Genomic DNA, 22,334 nt, shown 5'->3' with positions numbered 1-22,334 from the left:
AGGTGGGTGTCCCAACCGCGGAGAAGGTGAGACTGTCCTCTCGCTAGCGGGATGTGTTTAGGGCTTGTTGATGTGTTGCTTTGGTGACTCCAGGCCTTCGCAGAGGAAACGATCCCCGAGAGGGCTCAGAGGAAGCGAGATGCAGCAGTGATATGCTTTCCGGTCCTAACAATAGTTAAGTCTTGTGACATTTTATTTTTCTGTGATTCATGGCTGAAAAATATTCTCTATATGATTTGTAAATTAAAATTTTAAATAGCTTTGTTAAAAACTAAGACGTATACGTAGAATCTATTTCTCTGAAACACACCATTTTCTATTTTTGGGACCTCATCCTGACTTGGAACGTATTTAAATTTACTTTTCTACCCAGGATTTTTACTGAGAGGCTCTGAGGGCCTTTCACCGGAACCCCGCTGGCTTCTAATTCTGGGGAAAATCCCACTCTTGTTTCATAACTATGAATCTGCTCCATCTTCTGCCTTCCCGATGTGTCACAGGCCTTAAGAGACAGCACGTATTGTTTACGTGTTTACAGTGCAAGGGGCTGTTGAAAACCTGAAGATTTTTTCCCCGAAAATCAACCTGAGCGCGGCCTGGTGCCAGCTCCCAACGGCGCCTCCACCTCACACCCACGGGAGCCCCGCCCCGCCTCCGGTATTGCCGCAGCTCTCCCGCCTGCGCCCTGTCCCCCCGGGCACCCTGCCCCGGCCATGGCTGTCCCCAGCCCCACACACAGCCGACCTTTCCAGCCGCCGCCACCCTTGGCGGCCACGCTGAGCACGACGGGCGCTGCGGCTAGGCCCTGCGGCGTGACGTCAGGGCGACGCTGGCGTGACGTCAAAGGCGACGGTGCCCCAAGCTTCCGGCGTGCCCCGCGCGGAGCCGCCCGCCGCTAGGCACGCTGGGGGCTGTAGTCTTCCCGCGGGGGGAGCTGCGGCGCGGCTGCGCAGTGCGGCGGCCCGGGCGGGGGGCGGTCAGCCGGCGGCGGGGCCGGCCGGTTTCGGGCTGTCACGCCCACCCGTGAGGCGGCGGTGGCGGCGGCGGGTGGCGGGTTCGGTTGTCCGGCGGGGACGCTCTCCCTCCCTCCCTCCTTCCTTCCTTCCTTCCTTCCCTGCCTCCCCGCAGCCCGGGGCGGGGCTGCGGGCGCTCGTCCCCCGCACCTGCCCGTCCGTCGGGCCCTCATCCCCTCCCGCGGACAACAGCCGCCCGCGCGCGGCCCGCACCCGCCGGGGGAGTCGCTTCCCCTCAGCCGCCGGCTGCCGCCCGCCCCGAGCCGGGATGTTCTCCAGGAAGGGCCACGCCGATGTCAGGAAATCCACCCAGAAGGCGCTGGACCCCAAGCGGGATGTACTCACCCGCCTCAAGCACCTCCGGGCGCTGCTGGGTGAGTGGGATGGGGCGGCCGGCGGGGCGCTAGCCCGTTTCCCGCCGCGCCGTGAGGGGCCGCGGCTGCCCTCAGGGCTTCTCCTCAGGGGGAGCGCGCGGGGCCGCGGGCAGCGCGGGAGGGAGGGAGGGAGGGAGGGAGCCGCTCTCCCCCGCCTCGGGGGCAGAGCCGGGAGCCGCGGGCGGGTGGCTGGGCAGGCTTCGCCGCCTCGGACCGTTCCCTCAGGCTGTTGGTTGGGGGCGGCTGGGTAAGAGCCGTCCTCCTCGAGACGAGGGTAAAATTGAAGCCAGAAGAACTTGCGAGGGGCAGCCCTTGTTGGAGATACCCTTTTCTGCCTGAGGTTTCCTCAGCTTTCTCCGGGTGCGCGTTGCAGTTTTGGGGAAGCTCTGTCAGCTCTCCCGGTTGTGGCTGTTGAAGGTAGCGGCGCGTGTCCTTTCAGAGTCGCAGGAGCTGTTAGAGAAAGTTCCTGGTGTGTTTTTGCTGCTCCTGGCTTTGGAACCTTGTGTGGCCCCGTGTGAAAGGATTTGCGATGCAGCATTGTTCTTTGGGTACGAAATAGTACATAAATGTATTTCCTGCAGGGTTCTTCAGAAGACCCGTTCATCAAAATTCTGCTCTTGTCAACAGTGTTAATTTGGTTGGTTGGTTTTATTTATTTTTTTGAAAAAGTTTAAAGGGGGGGGTTAACGTAATGGTATTTTGTGGCGCCCTTCCCACGTCTTTGGCAAGGTTGAACCTCTTTCTGTAATGTCGACTTACAGTTGAAGCCTTAACCCTTGTCTTTTTATTCTGAACATTGAAACCAGTTGATGTATTTCACCAGTGAGCTATGATTTGCAAGGATTTGGGTGGCTTCGCTCTGTTAGTCAGCAAACGGCAGCGGGAAAAGACTCTTAAGAGCTTTTGTGCACTGTTCAGGAGAATCAGTGACAGTGTTAGTATTTGGTTTAGATTGTTCTGAGAAACAAGGAGGAAAAAATGATGTGATTTGTACTTCTTCTGTACTCTAGCAGTTTTTAACTCTGCCATTTCAGTCAAGTTTGTCAGGTGTGTAGGAGCCTCAAAGATGTTGTCTTACGAGCAGTGAGAAGTGGCTGGAGGAGAGGGTCTGAGGTTAGTGGCTTACCAAGAGAGAGCAGAAGTTGGGCACTGTATCTTCTGCTGAGGAGCGGCTCTCTGGTTGGTCAGCATTCATGTTGTTCTCTTTGGACCCCTACGTGCTTGCTTTTGGTGGTGTGAAGGATGCATGGAGCCCATGTTACTGCCCAGAAAGCAGCTCGGGCCTCGCAGAGCAAACGTGCTCCCTTTCAGTCCTCCACCTGGTAAGTGCTCCAGGCTGCAAGACTTGCACTGAGGAACCTCGCTGTGGTTTGCAGCGTGGGTTTGTCGGCGGTGCTCGAGATTGAGTTTGAGATTAAAAGCTTTTTGCTGTGATGTTCCACTGATAGGAGAAAATATGCAAAAGAAGCGTTGAATGTTCTGTAGCAAGGCAAAGAGCTTTTGTGGTGGGGCACTGAGTATGATTCTGAGCGAGAAGAGTAGTGATTAGTCTCCCTTGGGATGGTCCCTTTGAGAAAGTTGTACTCGGTGAGACCATGAAAATGTATAAGAGTCTGTGACGGTGTACCTTGTTATGGGCATTTTACTGATTTTTTTTGGGGATGTGTTTCTTACAGGTGTGAGTAACCATCACTGATTTAAAGATGTTATTCCCCTGTGATCTACTGCATTTAACTAGCGAATCTGAAAAAGAGATTTTTGTGGGTAATTGATTAGTGGTTGAACTGCTGGACAAATCCACAAGTTTCACGCTCGTAAAGTGGCCAGGTCTTGCTCATCTTTTGAGCAACAATACATGTAAGCTTGACATGCCCAATCTGTAGATATCTAAGCTTCATGATTTGGACTTGCAAGTAGAGCAGTTCTCACCTCTGTGCCTGGTGGTGGGAGATGAGGGGCTCACGTTGGAGTCTCTCAGCACCTGCAGTCTTCATGTTTTTTGTGAATGGTATTGAACCTTTGCTTTGGAGTTAGCTGTGAGTGAAGGGTATATGACTGCTCTGGGTATAAATTCCTTCTATTCTGTAAGTGTATGTTAAAAATCTCCATAGTTAGCAGTCTGGTGGTCAATTTTGTGTTAATCTCCCTCTGGAGACAAAAAGTGTACACTTCTTGTACTGGAGGTGTATAAAATACTTTATTTGCTTGTTTTTGTTGTTGGGTTTTTTTTGTGGGCTTTTTTTTTTTTCTTTTTCAATTGTGCCATGTAGCTAAGTGCCTAAGGGCAAGAATTTGAAAAGACAGGAGATGATACCTTACCTGCATTATAATATGCCTTTTAACTGTATATGTCTTACTGCTCATGTACTGTACAAACTATTAAATTTATGCCAAATTTCATTATAAAAAAAAATTCTGGGAAATTATTTTTTTACGAGATGAGGTTTAGAATGTTTTGGGAAACTGTCCTGAGAAATATTGGTCTAAGAGACTGTAGTCTGAGCTAACAGACCTTAAATTTCTTCCTTTTCCACCAGCCCCACTAAAATAAATGGACTTGAAGAAATAAGAAATATAGCAACTTTCTGTTAATGTTCCACTTCCAGCCTCTCAGACATGCCTGAAACCAAGACATGACTAGTTTGAGATGAAATACTGGACTTGCTATGGCTCTTGGTTATACCCATCTTAACGGGAGCATTATGTTTTTGTGTGCCTGTGTGGTACAGAGGAGGTTGTCAGGCTCCTGTGACAGACCTGACTGGTGGAACAAATGGAAAAATACGCCTATTAGCATGACAAAATTAATTTATGTCCCAAAGCAGATGGTACAGAAGGTAGTGTTGTCTGGTGGTTTTCTGTACTGATACTTATTATCCAGTTGGCAAGGGGGGGGAAAAATACACCCGTCATTTCTCAGGAAATACGTTTTCTTCCAAGTGTCTGTTATATTTGGAGATAGTGACCTGATTTTTTGATTAAACTTATTATTGAACGTTGGTTTTAAGTGAAAATTGTTATCGGTGCCAGAGGGCTGGGTAGCATATTAGCAGTGTGTTGGCTGTAGTACTGTGATATGACAGCTGGCTGTCTTCTAGTGGGTATGTTTTATTGCAGGGACTATGTCAAAGCAGGCTCTGGTTATGTTCCCAAGATATCTGCTTTTGAGAATGTCAGTGTAAACATTTTAGATAATACGGCAGTGGCTTTTTGAAGATAGAATCTTCACAGATATCATTGCAAGTGTGTTGTTGTTTTTGCACAGAAGATGAAGCAATGGATGGTAAGAACCTCTCCTGTATTTAAGGAAAACAAAACTTTTGGTATAAAGGCTCAAAAATAGTTAGATGTTTCTTGTGTGTTTTTTTTTTTTTTTTTTTTTTTCCCCTCTCCCCCTGCAAAATGTGGCATTACTTGTGCTGGCCAGGGGTAGGAATGTGTGTGTCTTGCTGTTCCTCCCACCCCAATCATTTCACTCCCCGTCCTCAGCTGCTTTACTCAGGCCATAGCGGCACATGTTCTCAAAATAACTGCTCCTGTTCTTATGTTTCCTTAGAAGATGCCATCTTTTTCCTTTGTTTACTATTTAATTCCTGTGATTTAAAACTAATAAAATGGCAGTTAGTCTTCTGAGATCCTACTGATGTAGGAGGATAAAAATCAGAGTAAAGATGGTAATAGGGGAGGGATGAGGGAAAGGAATGTATATTTCCATAAATAAGGGGTTGTGTGAATACCAGGATCAATAACACCTGGTTTCTGATTGCTTCAGGTCCCTTAACTACCATCTGTGTAAATTTGTCCAATACTCAAACTGAAAGAAAAGATTCCCTTTAAATTTGTGTTGCTTGTAACATCTCTCAAGTCTCTAATGCCCTTTAGTATCTCAGTTTCTGCTTCTGTGGGATAGTCTACCTGCATAACAATACAATACGCTAACCAGAATAATAACAGCATTATTTTAAAGTGAATGTTCACTTGTGTTAGGTAAATACTAGAAAATTTCCTTTATTGTTTTTATTGCTATAAAGATGTACTAACTTTTAAAACTTCTGTAAAGTCAGTAGGAACTTTGTTCCACATACAGTGTGTGGAAGTGTCAATAATGTGGTCCTTTTTTTAGGACAGACTTGAAAAATACTGGTCTTGGAAATGTTGGTGGTGACGTACAGGTTTGGCTCGTTCACTCTGGTTAATGAAGCCCTCTACCCTGTTTCCCAGCGCAGTTTCTGTGGGACCTTTTTAGCATAAAAATGTATTTCTGCTCTTTAAGACTTTGTTTCTGTGGCTGTTCTTGAGTAAAAAAACTCTTTTTTTTTTTTTTTTTTTTAAACATCTCTTTCAATGTTTTCTCAAGTGCAATCAAAGTGTTTAGTTTAACATCTTTGCATGGCTTATGTATTTCTCTTGAATTTTTCTTCGGGTTTTAAGAATTGCTCTGTCATGATGCAGTATCTTTTATGAAGAACAATGCAATAAGAAAACCAGCTACTGTCTGCTGTGGTTCTCCAGTAATCTAGATGATGTCACTCTTTGCTCATGCATAAAATGGGATGAAGTATCACACGATCATTTAAGTTTTTATTTCATGAAGGTGATGAGCCTTTTCTTTGTGGCGTTGTTATTAATTTCAGTGTGATTTGTCTGAGAACTTTGTTTAAGGCTGGAAAAACGTTAAGTCTATAGGTGGTCTCTGTAAACAGTCTTTGGTGATTTAAGTTGGTCTCACCTTCAGATTACACTTAGAAATAAGAAAAAATGCGTGCATACCCATAGCTGCTATAGAATGTACTGCGAGCTGCCTGGAAGATGGTGACAACAATTAAGTTGAATTAAGGGACTGGATTTTTTTATACTGAATAATCTCAAGGGTGATAACCTTGTTCTGATAGTAGCACCAATCTGGTGCAGTTGCCAAACCCAAATTGTTTTACAGATTTGTGGATTATCTTGATGCTGAACTTCGATATTTGCTGGGGTGGGTTGTTAGACCATGTATGTGCTCACACTTGATTTTGAGCGTACTGATGGACTAAATTGTGCATCAGAAGCCTGGGTGCAGGCTGGTGTTTGAATTAATAATGTGCACTTCAGAGCCTGTGCTGTGGCACTTCACTCCTGGGTGTGTGCGTAAAAGCTGGACTCTTTTCAGAGTTATGGTACTTTACGTGTATTTCAATCATGTTGTTGAAGAAACAGTTATTTAAATCCTGAACTGGAAAATGGCAATGTTTTGTGCTTTGGTGTATGTGTTAGGAGTACTACTGCTAACAGATGTGGGGTACTGCTTATGTCCATTCCTTTTATTCTTTTCTGTGTTGAACAGTGGACAAATATATGGTAGACCTGGTATGGCTAAACACAGACTTCACTTTAGATTAAATACAAAATTTGTTAGGTTACCAAGTGCAATGCTTAATCTTTTTTTCTTTAAAAAAATATAAATTAAGAAAAAACATGTTTTTTTCATTTAACTCCCTCAATCAAAAATGAGATAAGAAAGGAGAGTAGTGCTGTTTTTGAGTTATGGCACTGTCTTGGTTTGCACAGTTCTGTACAGCTAGATTAATACAAGCTTAGTAGAAATTTTTATTTAGAGACGTTCAAAAGTGAATGGTTCTAAACTTCTTGCTGAATTTAGAACAGCTGTTGTTCCTTAGATTTCATGTGAAATTTGAGGTGTTAAAATTATTTTAGAAATTGTTCTAGTTGGAAGGTTTTTTAGTAATGGTGTGTTTCCATGCTGACGTTCCTTTGAAAAAAATAAAGGAAAATTATCTTCTAGGCTTTTATTTAGTGTTTAAAGCTCTAATCTGAAAAAGAGGGGTGGGGGACTGGTTGTTTTTCATTTTTGAAAGTAAGTGAAAATTGTATGTTGTTTCTGGGCTGAGGCTAGTAATATAAGTTTATCATTAACCAGGCTATGACTGCAAAGTTGTCTCCTCATCTTCTTTAATTTTTTAGGTACTTGAGATGAAGAAAACCTCTCAGGATTGAGAAAACTTTGTATAAATAACATAAAGCCAAGTGAATTTGGAAGTTCATTAAATTAAGGGAGGATTTCTAACTAGTTAAATGACTGCAGTAATATTTGGTAGTTAACAGGAAAATAAAAGGAAAGCTGGTGTGCTAAAGACATGATTATTGTCCCCTCTAGATTTCTTTTTTTATACAAGGAAGACTAATGAGAGCTTGTCAGTAAACTCAGATTCTTATTAAATGGTACCTGAGTAGTTTGTTTCCCTGAATTTTAAACTTTAGTAAGGCAAGTAAGGTGATTTGCAGTTATCTAATGAGCCAACTGTTTCATATTTCATATAGAAGAAATATCATGTGTACCCTTGTGAATGTCTCGCTCTTTCCTGTACGTTGCTGTAAAGTGTTAAGTGGAAGCATTAGCCAATGGATCACCTATCCTTGTTTGGGGAATGGAGTTAGATTATATATGTTTTTGGAAAGCCACTGTTGTATCTGATGGCTAATAATGTTTGTCAGCTTGCCTTAGATTTTAGTGCTCAGGCGTTTGGATTCGCTAAGTGACTGTTTTCAACAGCGGTAATCTGAGAGCTATTTATGAGTAAATATAAAAATATAACATAATACCTGCTATTCAATCCCAACCTTGCTGCTTAATTTCCTTGAATGCTTATAAATACTTCTTCAGTCAGTGTGATTTGCCAAAAGTCAGTATTTTATCTTATTTTCTTAAATGATAAATAGTGCAGGAAGCTTTCACTGGTGTTTCCTTTTGAAAAAACAGAAGATTGAGCCTTATCCTGCTACAAGTTAAACATCTGTATGGTAGTGATCCAAGTTACTGTCTTAGGCTTCCTTCCAGCTTTTAGTAAATCCTCTTGAGAGGCAGTCTGTCTTGTCATGGTCTCTGTTTGTCTGTGGTGACAGCTTTTTGGTGAAATGGGTGAGAGAAGCTGGGTTGTGGGGAGAGCCAGAGCGAGAGCAGTAAAGGAGCGCATGAGACTCAGCTGTGCTTGCTGTGGTGCTGCCTGTCTGGATGTGCTTTCCCTACAACCTGGCGTGACGTAGAGGGGACAGTGACTTCTGGAAAGGGTGTTGTCACCAGCGTGGCTGGTCCTTCTGCCAGCCAAAGGTTGGTTTAGCTGGCAAAGACATCTCTCGCCTTTCCTGTGCCCAGAGGAGCAGGATGAAGCATTCATGGTCAGTGCTGCTTTCCACTGCTCAGCAGCATGAACACGTGTGGTGAAAGAGTAGAGACATGGTGTTTTCTTAATGTATGCAAAAAATAAGGAATTTGGTGGTGAAATGTCCCAGAAAGCTGTATCTCTGAGTGAGCAATGGAATTATTGGATGCGTGGCTTATTTGTTATGTTTTGGATTTTTTTTTTTTAAGTGGGCAGTGGTATCCAGATGACAACTTGCATGCAGAATAGCAAGAAAATCTTACTTTCCGAGTGAATGTCAGCTTTTAGGGTAGTAAATGGGAGTATTGTTATTGGCCTCTTTTAAGGTTAGAAATTGTTTTCCTATATATATCTTGCGAAGAAATATAAGGAACAAAAGGGTTCAGTAGGAAAAGGATGTAGCTGTAAGAATGCATGCTTACATCAGAATAACAGATGAGTCACCAATGAAATGCCACATTTATAGAAAAGGAGAATTTACTTTTTTGGATTATGCTGTTCCTTTCTCCTCCTTTCACAATTTAAAGGGAAAGTTTCCTTTTTGTTTAGTTTTTAATGACCTCATTCCTTCATATGAAATCCTTGTAAATGAAAGCCTTGTTTTCTCATAGAGTTGTATTTAACAGAACACATTCAAAGAGAGGAATAATCACACTTAGCTTGCAAATTCAAGACTGGTAGTTTGTAGGAAACAAATATCATGTAAAGTGTTTCCATGGAGTAATCGTTTCCATAGTACAAGCAACCAAACAAGGCCTTACAACTGAAAAAGGTATTAATCTAAAAAAAATAAAAAAAAACAAACCGAAACTCCAAAACATTGTCCATTCTTTCTTCTGTAGTTGTGTGCTATTATTGGGTCGTCTTGTTGTAATAAGCTTTGTCTTGATTAATGAATGGGCTTCTTGAGTCGTGAAACATCAATGAGAAGATGTGTTGTTAGTAATTCTTGCCCTTTATCCTCTTAATTCTGGCTGGAGTCATCTATATTTTCTTGACCAAATCAGTTACAATAAAGAGCAAACAGATGAAGTTAAAATGTGTTTTGCAAGTGCTAGGTTTAGAAAGCATTAGATTTTTTTTTTTTCTTAAAAAAGAAACTTATTTCAAATTTCAGACCTAAATTAAGGCTTAGGGAAGTGATGCATGTTGGGTTTCCATTATTTTTTAAAATGAATTGGAAATATGCTGTTTTCTGAATTGATCTGCTTGTCAGATAAATTAAAAAAATGGATTTGTGATTTGCATACAGAAGTCTTTGCTGATGTTTGTTTTTTCCAACGGTACTTGCTTGTTTTAATGATACAGAAACCATTTGGTTAGATAGCTAAGGCACACCCGATCCTTTTTGCTTTTCTTTCTTTCTTTCTTTCTTTTTTTTTTTTTTAAATGGAAAACAAATGAACCTAAACCACACTGCAAAATTTCATAAATTAAGTGAAAATCGAAATTTCCCTATTTTACTTGCAAGGATGGAATCATAATTTAGTATATAGTATTTAGTGAAGGTCACTAAGATTGTTTTGTATTGCATTTATGTCATTCTCTAATTCTGAATTTTCAGGAAGACAACAATTTTCAGCTTTCTGCTATTGTGTAATAACTCCATTTGTTCCTCTTTTCAGATATTGTGGATGGAAGTGACCTGAAGCAATTGTTTGAGAACAATTATTCTCAAATTTATTTTATATTCTATGAAAACTTCATAACACTGGAAAATAGCTTGAAACAAAAAGGTAAGTGTTACAATTTTGCCAGCAATAGTTGAGTCAGTTTTCCCTAACTATTTTCAAAAAGCATTCTATTAGAGCTTATCTAATTATATAGTCCACAATTATATATATTTGTTAATAGTTTCATGCAGTAATTATTTTAATTTTATATCAGAAGAGACGAGCATGGAAAATTGCTCTCTAAAACGTTATAAGAAACTGAAAAAGAATTCTAAATACCTTTTTATGCTAAGTGTCAATTCAGCAAAAAAAAGCAGTTCTTGTGCGTTTATATATATGTATCCTCTCATCTTGTTTTGAAGTATTGAAGTCCTTCATCCTACAATTAAGCAGATGTCTGTTCAACTGAAACATTTGTTAGAGATGCACAGAACAAATCTCGATGTTGAAGATATGTCAGTAGGAATAGCTGTTTGCTTGGAGATGAGCACAAGGACAATGCTTTGCAGATCTGGACTCTAGTTGTCCCTCGTTTGTAATCAAGAGAGAGGGACTGAAGTCTGGAAACATCTTGCTCTTTTGATATTAGATAAAGGTGAAGAAAAATATACCAAGTGCAACATCTTTGACTTCAGTTGAATAACAGCAGCGTGATTTTGCCATCTGTCTCATCCTGTATATTTATAGCAAACAATATTGTTTTCTGTCTTCCAGGGAATAAATCACAAAGGGAGGAGCTGGACTCCATTCTTTTTCTTTTTGAAGTAAGTTTTCCATGCAATGAAACTGATTTTTATTTTAAATCTCATTGTCATCGTATGCTTACTTACACCTTTACAATGAGGGGTGAAACGAGGTATTAATGAAAATGGCAGTAAGTGTCCATGACTATACAAGGAGAAAGGCAGAAAAGAGCTGGGGTGTGCATTAAGTTTTCAGACAATAAAAATTTTATTATGTAATGGGAATGTTGGTTGAATGAATATCCAGAGTTAAGAGATTTTATCAAAATGACTTGAAAATTATGCAGTAATATATCTGTCCTAAGGAACTGAGGATCAACTCTTTGAAAGTGTCCTGTTCTTTTCAGTAGGCTTTGGGAACAAGTGATCAATGGTTTCATACCTTCTGGTAGGCTAAAGGTTTCAAAATAGTTTTTTTTTTTTCTTTTCTTTTCTTTTTTTTAAATTAAGTAAGTTCTTCCTTCTGTATTTTATGGAAGGTTAGTTCAAAATGAAAGTACTTTTTCCCTATGCTTTGTCAGTATGAAGTTCAGTGTTATGTTTATTTTAAATGTGTTACAGCAGGAGTTTGGGCTCTTTCAGACGGAGGCATCTATTGTAACTGCAGTATTTGCTTTTGCAGCACAAGGAAAATAAAAGGACAAGAGCTGTCAGCTACTGCATATCAGTTTGATCTGAGTGTATAAAATGTTGATTTGTTTAACTTTTTTCTTTTTTTTTAAATTCAGTGGAGCACCTTTCACTTCCAGAAGCATATCCTTCCCAGCCCTGGTAGTCATAGCATTTGCAGTGTCTAGGGAGGAAATGTTAGCTGGTTAACTTTTGCATAATCAAATTAGGATGCCTTTAATTTAAAGAATAGACTATGATAGATCGTTGTCCAAGGGACCTCTTTAATTAGAGTTGTTACCTAAATATATTTGCATATGAGAAAATATCACTGGACCAGATGAAAGCCTAACATATAAAAAAGTTTTTATACTGCACACCAGAAGTCTTAGCATAAGCTCTACTTGTCTCTGATGTCAGAGATCAGTGGTGCCATTAGTTGTTTGGTTTTTTTTTTTTTTTAACAATTCATTAGGTAAATAATTGGCCTGATTTCTTTCTTAAGGGTAAATACACACATTTTCTGGTAATTTGTCTTTGTTAATCCAACTACTAACTTCTGACTTGAGTATTGCATCATAGAAATGTTATCTTTATATTCTGAGTTTTTTTTGGTAGGGGTGGTGGGAAAAGAAGCCAAACTTTCAACGAGACTCTAAAAATTCAAGTTAAAGTGAAAGTTAAATGTTCTCAACTCTCATCACTCCCTCTGAAAATGGAAAAAACAACCCAACCCAAAAACCTCAGAAGTATATGGCTTCCTATTTTTGCATTAATGTATAGTTTGTAGTTAGAATAATATTTATACTGACAATAAGGGTGATGCTGTTTAAGCTACCATGCCTGTAATACAAAAAATGGCCATGAAAATGATGACAGGAAATTCTGGTCTCATCTTCTGACTGTTATGATGTAGGAAGTTAATCTCCTTTTTCCTTTTCTCACTCCCTTTGCTCCCTTAACTACAAGACTGCATTTTCAGACTGAAATCTGAAAATTGAATTGTGTTTTCTGTTACTTATTTTACTAGTAAAAGAGTCTGCTTTAGGATTTTGCATGAGGCAGCATCAAAGAACATGAGCTCATGTAGCTGCTAGGACCATATTTGTGGCAGGAGAAATTTCTTCTTCCTTCTCCCTCCCCACCCGCAGCGGAGAAGGTATCACCACACTTACTGAGCAAGGCTGTGCAGTTTAGTTGGAGCTCATTAATACAGTTACTCTGTGGTCTTGAATAAGTAATTACAATTCTGTGGCTATGTCATTGAATGGAAAATAGGTAATGATTACTCACCCAGATAAACTGAATAAATATGCATTCTCATGTCTTGAAAATGGATGGCTAATAACTGCCCATTTAATACTGCTTAAAAACATCAGGAGAACGTATGGTATGAAGAAGAAAAAAAAACATGGTTATATATGAACAAAGTGTTGCTTTGGATCCCAATCGAGGAGAATTATATTATAGCCTAGGCATTGGCAGCTTTGAGGAAGAAGTCGTCATTTAAGATATTTATGTGAAATTTGGGGCAATCCGCTTCATGGTGTTCACCTACTGGAAGTAACTTTGCAATCCATTTATAACTCTTTAACGTTTGATAACTTAATGCGTTGTGGGAAAAGAGCTTTTTAGAGGACCTTTAACGCACAGACCAAGAATACCTCCATCTGAACACGGGACAAGAAAAAAATGTAAATGCCAAGTAATTAAACATTCATATCCTAAGCCATAGGAAACAAAACTAATTGATTGTTAAGCTTGCCATATTTAATCTGATGTCAGCATGAGTCAGAGGTTTCCTAGAGTTTTCTTCTAATTAGCTAAATAGGTAATTACTTAGGATTCATAAATCCTGGATCCAGGTGCTGTGGGTTAACAGTTTAAAAATCAATAAAAATATTTATGAAAGGAATTGACTTCTGCCTTTTCTGATATAGTTTGGTGGGTATTTTGCTGCTGTTCTTGAGTGACACCTAGTGTGTATATTAAGCAAAAGTAACAAATGCCTTTTCCACAAATCCTCTGAAAACTAAGTCGACTCAGTTGTAACTTATTGAAGTCTTAATTTTACACATCAGCTACATAGCTTGGCCCCTCAACAATAACATCAAACAACATATCAAAGAAGAAATACTAATCAAAACGGAGTAATGTGAAAGGTTAACAGTTCATTTTGTAAAGTGCTTTATTACAATTAATATTACAAAGTTCTTAGATCTAATTTTATATTCTGTAAGGTGCTTTGGCCTTGTCTTTTTCCAAACAGATATTAATGAAATGATACAGCAGCTGTAATTATTGGTATTATTTATCCCTGTTTCAGGCCAAAATGATGTGAAAAACAAATTTGCATTTCTTCTGATAAGGCTTAGTTATCTCCAGATTTGTAGTATATTTTCAGAACGTGTTAATATTGTTTCTTATATCACTGTTCTCTGTGATTTGAGGGCGTTGTTTGTTATAGCTGTCAGCTGAGCACTGTGTGTCACAGAACTCAAGTACACTACAGTTAAGTTTTTTAGGTCCCGTAAAGGTATCGTGCCATCATTTGATTGTGTCAGTGTGTAGGCAACGAAACTGGTGAGGAGTCTGGAGCACAAGTCTGATGAGGAGTGGCTGAGGGAACCGGGGTTGTTTAGCCTGGAGAAAAGGAGGCTCAGGGGAGACCTTATTGCTCTCTACAGCTACCTGAAAGGAGGTTATAAAGAGGTGGGGGCTGGCCTTTTCTTGCTAGTAACAAGTGATAGAACAAGAGGAAATGGCCTCAAGTTACGCCAGGGTAGGTTTAGGATGGATATTAGGAAAAAGTTCTTCACAGGAAGGGTTGTTAAGCATTGGAAGGGGCTGCCCAGGGCAGTGGTGGAGTCGCCATCCCTGGAGGTATTTAAAAGATGGGTAGATGTGGTGCCGAGGGCCATGGTTTAGCAGTAGTCTTGGCAGTGTTAAGGGTTATGGTTGGACTTGATGATCTTAAAAGTCCCTTCCAACCTAGACAATTCTAGCATTCTATGATTATTTTTTTATTATAAAGTGTTCTTTTCTTGCAGCATCAAATACTGATTCCTCTGACGCTGCATTTTTTTTTTGCATCTGTAATGAAATAAGAGCAGACTGATGGTTTTGATATAATACGTAGATCAATTTCTCTCCATTCTCTGTAATTATGCTTTATTAACTAAGAAGAGCCTCATCTCTTACGCTGATGCAGTCACAAAATTCATTACAGTGATTTAATGTGTTCACTGTATGAAATATGTTATTAGAATTTTTCAGATACTCTTTCTAATGTAGTAAAGCTTCCCAAAGTCACTTACAGTAACCACTGTTGTTGCTGGAAGTTTTTCAGATACTGTCAGTATAGTTTGGGTCTCGCTGCAGTTTAGTAGATAGCAGAGGAAGGTGGGTTAGGTATTCCCACCTCCCACAGATGATACATGTGCTGAAAGCTTCTCAGTATGGATTTTTTGCTTGCTTATTTTTTACCAGTGCACATTAATATTACATAAAGTGCCCTTGTGTTTCACAGGTCCTTATTTATAAAAACACACTGTCTTTTTCGTATAGCTTGTACAAAAAGGTTTGTTTATACTGTAATCTCTTAATTTCTGTAAATCGATGTTTTGTATGGAACTTCTGGTTTCATGAACTTGGGGTCTGGACACAGAGTAAGCATGATTTTTATTTTATTTTATTTTTTTTAAAGAATCTACAGAATAACAACTCTGGCAAGGTATCTAATATAACTCATACTCGCTTTGCTGTGATTATGCTTCTAAACCCTTTTATCTGTCAAGCCTATCCTTCTCCCCTATGCCTCTTGCCCTGCTGAAATTAGGAGAGGCTAGCTGTGGTTATAAATGGGAATAGGCAGAGCTCTCTGTTTTGACCTTCCTTAGAAGTTCAGCAGCAAAATGTTAATGTATCATTCCTAGGTCTGATTTTGAGTATCATGAGTATGTACGCAGCAGGTTGATTTAAATATTAGGATGTACAATAAAATACAAATTATAAAAATATAAAGCCTGTGCAGTATTTGTATTATACACACTCAAATTCATGGTCTGCTTTGGCTTTTGTGTAACACTAAACATTTTTCCAGAGGTCATAATCAATAAACTGTTAGAACTTGCCCACCCATACTTTGAGCTCTTTATTTTGTAGCAGTATCTAGTGGTTTTAATAAAGTATTGTTGTCCTTAGAAGCACATCTAAATATAAACTACAAATGGCCACGTACTCAGAATATTAAGATGTGATATAAATCCATTGACACATGAATTGGTCAGCTATCAGAATGTGAATGTAATGATTACAGAAGCAGCTGTATAGCCTAAATTTATTACTGCAGATGTGCACAAGTTACTTGTGCAAATGATAATTAAGTATAGGTTTATAATTGGCTATAGTCTGTTAGGAACCCTTTCCAAAAGTTGATTATAGACCATACGCTGTAAATACGCTACCTCTGTCAGAGGAACACCTGCTATAGTGGTGGGTTATCAGATAGCTCTGTGCACTGACGCACCTTAGGAATATATGCTGCTTTTTTAGTACTGCCTAGTAATGCACATAAATATAATTTTTAAAATGTATAACTCTGGTTTATTCTAGATTAACATTGCTGTGGATATTTTAAATATTGAATTCTTCCACCACATTGTAGGTTTGCTTTATATAGACTACTGTGTGAATTGGAGATACTGATTAAGCAGTTTAAAACATCTCAAAGCCAGTGGTGATTTTTAGCAGGTAATTTCCAATTTCATAAAGACCCGCATCAGTGAAACTTTCAGTACTTTTGGATTTGTAACTCTTTTAGAAGACTTTAGTGCTGTGTTGCTATTTTTTTATGAACGTGCAAAAGGATCTTAGGATTGTTTGCTTATCTTAGGATGCTGCCCCTAATTACTTGCTGCATTTTTAATAAAACTGAGTAAAATTGAATTCTGCAGAAATTCATTGTGTATTGAAACTAGCCAATGTGAAAAGTAATTGTAAAATTCTTTACAAGGAATAATCAAGTCAAGTAATTGTTGAGTTCTTATTGCCACAGGTCGTGGTTTCTCATTTCTTGGGGTTATCCCTTTTATTTAACTTTTCCCCTTTATTTAACTTTCTTGTTACTGTTTGCATTTTCCTCATGTCTGTACAGCTCAGTGGCTTAATTTCCCCATCTGCAGATTATTTTACACTTGAAGTCAAATTACGATCAAGAGTCACAGCTTTAAATTCAGGTTGTAGGTTCTGTTGCAGGTTTTCAGTTGGTTCCCTGTGCCTACTGTGATCACCAGTTCCACTGTTTAACCTCAAGTCTGTTACACAGACTTGGTTGGCTGACTCTTAAGCTCAGTAGAGTGAAAATGGCTTATTTGTTTTATGACAATAAAATTGCATACAGCCCTTCTTTCCTACACATAGAAAATTACTTTTTGAACCATTTACGGTTTATTCTGTCATAATTCTAATTGGTTCATGTATTATTGCTCTTAAAATAACATTGGTGTTATTCTTACAGCATTCTGTTGTAAATTCTAACTATAAGTTGCATATGTTTAACTTCAGAGATCTTACTGTTTAATGTTATGCCTAGGGCAAGAATAAGTGCCTTGCATGCTGCGGGCAGACATTTTCACTCAATGAGTACCGGTAAATAATTTATTGATGCAATAGATGGAGGATGCCTTTATTTAGATTGAACTGCTGCAGGCATACTAACTTCATCAGGCTCTTGGCTTTGTCTAGATCAGTGAATAGTAGCTGGAAAACTTCTAAATTACTGCAGATTTTAGTAGTCGAACGCTGAATCTCTTGTGGAGATACCACCGAACAGTACTTGAACATAGAGACACAGGAGAGCTATTCTACATTTGGCTCGGCTTAAAGTAGATCCACCTGCTACTAATAGAAACTCCTTATCATGTACAGGTTGTAGTGAAAAAAATGTTTTTCTCAGAATCCATTCTCCTGGGATGAACGCTACTCAGAATTTGTCACTGCTGTTGCCTCTGAGAGCATGTTCAATCAGCGAGAACACATTTGTTTTTGTTGATGTTTAATAAGAGACTCTGCATGGCATGTTACAGAACAGCTTCTTGTAGCTCTGGAAGGCAGAACAACAATGCTTATCGTCTCACTTTCGTGTAAGTTAAGCTGGAAAATATTCAGGCTGTAGGGATCTTCAGTGTAAGATTTGGTAACAGCCTTAGCTTTCTTGATGTCCTACAACAGGGTAGCGCAGCACACAGTAATAGGCAGAAAGCTACCAATTGTGCTATGATCCAACAAAGTCGGTGAAAATAAAAGGCTTTTTAAAAGAAATTGCAGTATTGGTTAAGTCAGAGTGAATCTGTTGAAATACAAACCTTGGTATTTTTTATTTTACTTTGATAAAAGAGAGAGATATATCTTTCAAAAAGCAGCATCCTGTGTAAACTAAGATTTAAACTTAACATTATTCCTAGTCATGCAGGAAGTCCAGAAGAAAAAGAACTATGGATAATCAGTTAAAAGAACTGACAGATACCCTGATGTGTTGATCAGTAGTAATACCTAATTTCTATTTCAAGTGTGCTATAATGGATTACCATATAGATGCAGCGAAGCACTAAGCATTAAATAGATCTATGTGTTTTCTGAGAAAGCAATATTATTTCGCACTGTGGGGTTTCTTAAAATTTTTCTTATTAGTGTACTGTGAAACTAGAAACAAGATGTCAATAGCCAGTTTGGATTCACAGCGGTATTGCTGAAAGTCTAGGCTGGAGTGGAAGAAACTATCATTTGTTTTATAGGAATAGCAATATGTGTTTTTTAGAACACCAGGGGTTGGGAGGGTGTAGAAAATGTTCTTGGAAATGCTAAGTTGAAAGGACAACTGGAGCTTGTTTATGACTTATGCGATCTTATGTCACACTGTAACACTATCTTAGTCAGGGGACTCTATGCACACATGGGGAAATTACAAGTTAAAAGGTATTCTACCAGTAACTTTGAATTAACCTCGGAAGTTTTTATTTAATAGTGTAGACTTTTAACCATGACAACTTATTTTTCATTGCAGGAGCAAGTGTGGACGCTGAATTTAGCTTATTTATATTCATTCTCATCTGCTGCAAAGCTTTCATGTTTTCAGTAGGTAGCTGTGATGCTAGCAATCTAATTTGCTTTTTGAAAATGACTTCTGTTTATTGTGATTAAGCACCTGCATAGTACTACCAAACATCTTTTGCATTTTTTTCAAAGTGCATCTATATATATTCCCCCCCCCTCCTTCGGATTTGAGATGCTGAAAAGGAGAATGGCACGGGAAGTGACTTAAGTGTCTCGATTTTTGCTATATGAAAAGACATGGAAGCTTTCCTCAGATAGGAACTCTGTCCTCATACTATTTGTTTCAACCCTTGAATTGTTTTGATTTGGTCACCTGACAAGGGTGTTTGATTCTGTCTTTTTTTTTAAAGAAAAAATACTGTAAGCATGTTCTTTTCTTCCCCAACCCTCCTAGCTTCATGCAATTTAGAGATTAAGCTTGCTTTTCCTGGTGGTGGTTGTACTCTGCAGCAGCATTTGTTTTCCAGGTTTTCTCTGGACACAACCTAAAATTCACTGCCACTTGGATGTGCAAGTTGTTATTAAGTTCTTTATTAAAATGGTTCTTTATTATGCAGCTTTGCCACCTTACCAGCTTATGCAGCTTACACCTCAGTTCACTTTTTGGCGTGACCTTTGTGTTCAAGTTTAGGTGAAATTGTGTAACGTATAAGATGCTACCTTTACTGTGTGCCATTGTGCCTCTGGCTTTTCCCAAATAATGTGATTTGCATCTTGCAGAGTGTAGTAAACCCCAGCTTCCTTCAATGCACCATTGTGTTTTGAAACAACTAACAAGTGGTGTTTATTCATTTTTGATCCTGAATCAGTTGGGATGTGTGAACTGTAAAGTTACTCTAAGAGCATTGCTGAAGCTCTTGGGAAATATGTACTGTTTCTTTTGGCAACTAAGGAAAATTTATTTGTACGTCATCAGATTACTTTCACAAATTTTCATTCATAATACATGAGTATGCCATGCCTGGTGTTTAAGTATACATCAGACATTTAAGTGAAGTAGACATATATTTCCTAAATATAATTTTTGTTTTACAGTAAAGCATTTTACTGTAACATCTGAAATATACTAACATAGGCATTTTTGCTAGGAGTATTGCCAGATTCTGACAAATTTCTAATAAAAGGTTCTGATGCAGAAGTGGTGCTTGATTTTTTTGAAGTTTAATACAATATATTCTCAAAAGTTAGTGTTTTGAAACAAATGAGAGAGAATTTACATCCAAAGACCAGCTTGAAGGTATCTTGTTAGTGTGGCTTGTAAAAGGAAATTGGTTTTGCTCTAGCGATGTACTGTACTTCTTATAGTGATTTAAATGATGTGTTTTTGTCTGGTTTTCCATAATAAATGTGAAGAGGTAATGAAGGTTCCTCCCTGTAGTGTATTCTGATACTTGAATCCAGACAGTTTTTTGTTGCCAGTTTGTCTTAAGGTTTTGTTTAACGGAGCTTTTCCTCATGTGCTTTGGGCATGTGGTGCGTGATAGGTCCAACGTGTGCCTGGATACAGACCAAATTCTGCATGCAGAGTGCTACCACTTTTGCAGTGACTTGAAGTATTCATGATTTAGGTTAGAAGCTCCTTTCTGCCCTGTGCCAAGTTAAGTAAAGATTAATGTCAGAAATAGGCATTGAGAAGTGGTAGACTGCTAGTATTTTAATATTTAGATGGATAATGATAATTCTTTGTCTGTGGATCCTGCAATCTGGTTGGCAGAAACGTGGTCCTTAACTAACAGGTAAAGCCCAAATGTGAATCATGGCCTCATTTTTAGCCAGTCAGATCCTTCATCCCAAGCGCGTTCTTCCTGCCCATGGACAGGGAGCTAGACCTCTGGCCACCAGCTGCCCGCTCCTTCAGTCCCTGCCGCCACAGTGTCCTGGGGAGGGAGCTGTGGGAGTAATGCTAAAACAAAATACAATGAGAACATAGAAGGGATGTGCCCAATTTATATTTTTATTCTAGGTAAACTTTTAGAAATGCCAAATACTATTTGGGGAGATGGTAAAGATGTGAAAGAAGACCAGTCTGTCTGTGTGACCTGAGGTCTAGTTCCCTAAGTCTATGAACTTGTCATGACTTCCATCTTCTGCCATGGAGAAAGGAATGTTCCATTTTCAAAAAGACTCTATTCTGAGTGTTGTATATAATTTCTGGAGCACTTTGTTGTAAAAAATTTAAAAAAAGTCTGTCTTATTCCATCTCTTGAGCATACTGTTTTTAACAGCAATAATGATTCATGTGTTGGCCATCTCTGAAGGATTGCCTAAAATGCCAATTCTTGCTTTCTTGGCTGTGATGCTTTATTTCTTCTTGTGAGCTTTTATGTGCAAAAGACCAACAAATGGGTCACCGTTGCTTAAATGACTTGTCATTCATTTTGCATCCTGCATGTAGTATTTCTGGAAACTAAATGGCGCTTTGTTGTGCAGAAGTTTGTTCCAGTGATTTTTGTTTGATAATTAGAAGGCACTCTGACTGTTAGTCACTTGTAACATTGTGTAATTTTATTTCCAAAAGTAGATGTTGAAAACTAGTTTCTCATTAAATATATCTTCTTAATTTCATATTTCAATGGCTGAAGAGTTGTCAGATCCAGACACGTTTTTCTGTGAAATCTACGTGAAACTTTGTTTGTTCTCTCACTTTTTTTGAGAGGCTGAGCAGCGATGTTAGCTGTCCTGTGCTACTAATACACCTACTTGCCAAGCCCTAGTCTATGCTACTAATAATTTGAAAAAGGGAAGGAGCCTGGAGCCTGTTAAATTAAAGTACTTTTAAAAGGACATATTTATCCAAGTAAGACACCCCCCTCCCCCCAAATAGTTTTATCCAGGTTATTTAATAGCATTACTATCCACTAAACTGACAAAGAACAATGTTTGGTAGCCCCAACTGTTCTTTACAACTAAGATTATAAGACTCCATTCAGGAAAGCACTTAAGCATATGTTTAAATTGCTTTGCTTTGTTACTGCCCTGTAGTGCAACAAAACTAAAGGGGAATGGGTTTGACCACAACCTCTTTCTTTGTTTGATCTGCCTCTGTTAGGATCAGTCCAAAACTACAGAGGCAAGCCACTACATATTATTCCACATAAGTGCTTTATTAACTGCATGTGCTGTGAATTAAATTAGTCTAGCTTTGTGTAATTTGGCTTGGTTTCACTCACCAGCTGAAAACACAGGTAAATCATCTCACAGTAAAAATAACTGCACTGCTGTTCATCTCTGCCTTAGCTGGGAGCTCAGACCCCATTAGCTGATGAAAAGACAGACCTAAGCCACAGAAGCTCAAAATCTGGACTGTATCAATCCAGTGATAGTCATTACCAGACACTTCAGAAAAATATAACCCAACATGAGCTTCTTAGAAATCTGCAACTTCTTCATTAGAAATTGGTTTATGTTCTGGAATACTAGGGTTTTGCAAGGCAGTGGGAAAGGGAAGGCGGTTCATGACAGTGTCATGGTATTTGTTCAGGACCGTTCCAAGTATCTTTCTCCATAACAAGAGCATAAAGTGATGAGCAGGGGTCCTTACTATGATAGGTATTTGCTTTTGATTGTGTTCTCTATGTATATATTACCATTTCGTTTATGTCTTGTGTATTAGTTTCTCTCTATCCTTTGAATGAGCCAGTTTATTACG

General features: G+C 39.0%; 1 protein-coding gene across 1 annotated transcript in view; it reads left to right on the top strand.

Annotated features, from left to right (window-relative positions):
- Positions 1-1,168: 1,168 nt before the first annotated feature.
- Positions 1,169-22,334, top strand: part of RALGAPA2 (Ral GTPase activating protein catalytic subunit alpha 2) — a 135,342-nt gene continuing 114,176 nt past the window's right edge. The window contains exons 1-3 of the mRNA XM_082480160.1: positions 1,169-1,387; positions 10,173-10,283; positions 10,935-10,984. Of these exons, the coding sequence (XP_082336286.1) occupies positions 1,282-1,387; positions 10,173-10,283; positions 10,935-10,984 (267 nt within the window). The 5' untranslated portion in view covers positions 1,169-1,281. The remainder of the gene's footprint in view (positions 1,388-10,172; positions 10,284-10,934; positions 10,985-22,334) is intronic.

This window comes from Vanellus vanellus, assembly GCF_965231255.1.
Source record: "Vanellus vanellus genome assembly, chromosome: 3".
In the NCBI taxonomy this organism is placed as follows: domain Eukaryota; kingdom Metazoa; phylum Chordata; class Aves; order Charadriiformes; family Charadriidae; genus Vanellus; species Vanellus vanellus.
Note: the sequence above shows the minus strand (reverse complement) of the source record. Positions and strands in the feature narration are given on the sequence as shown.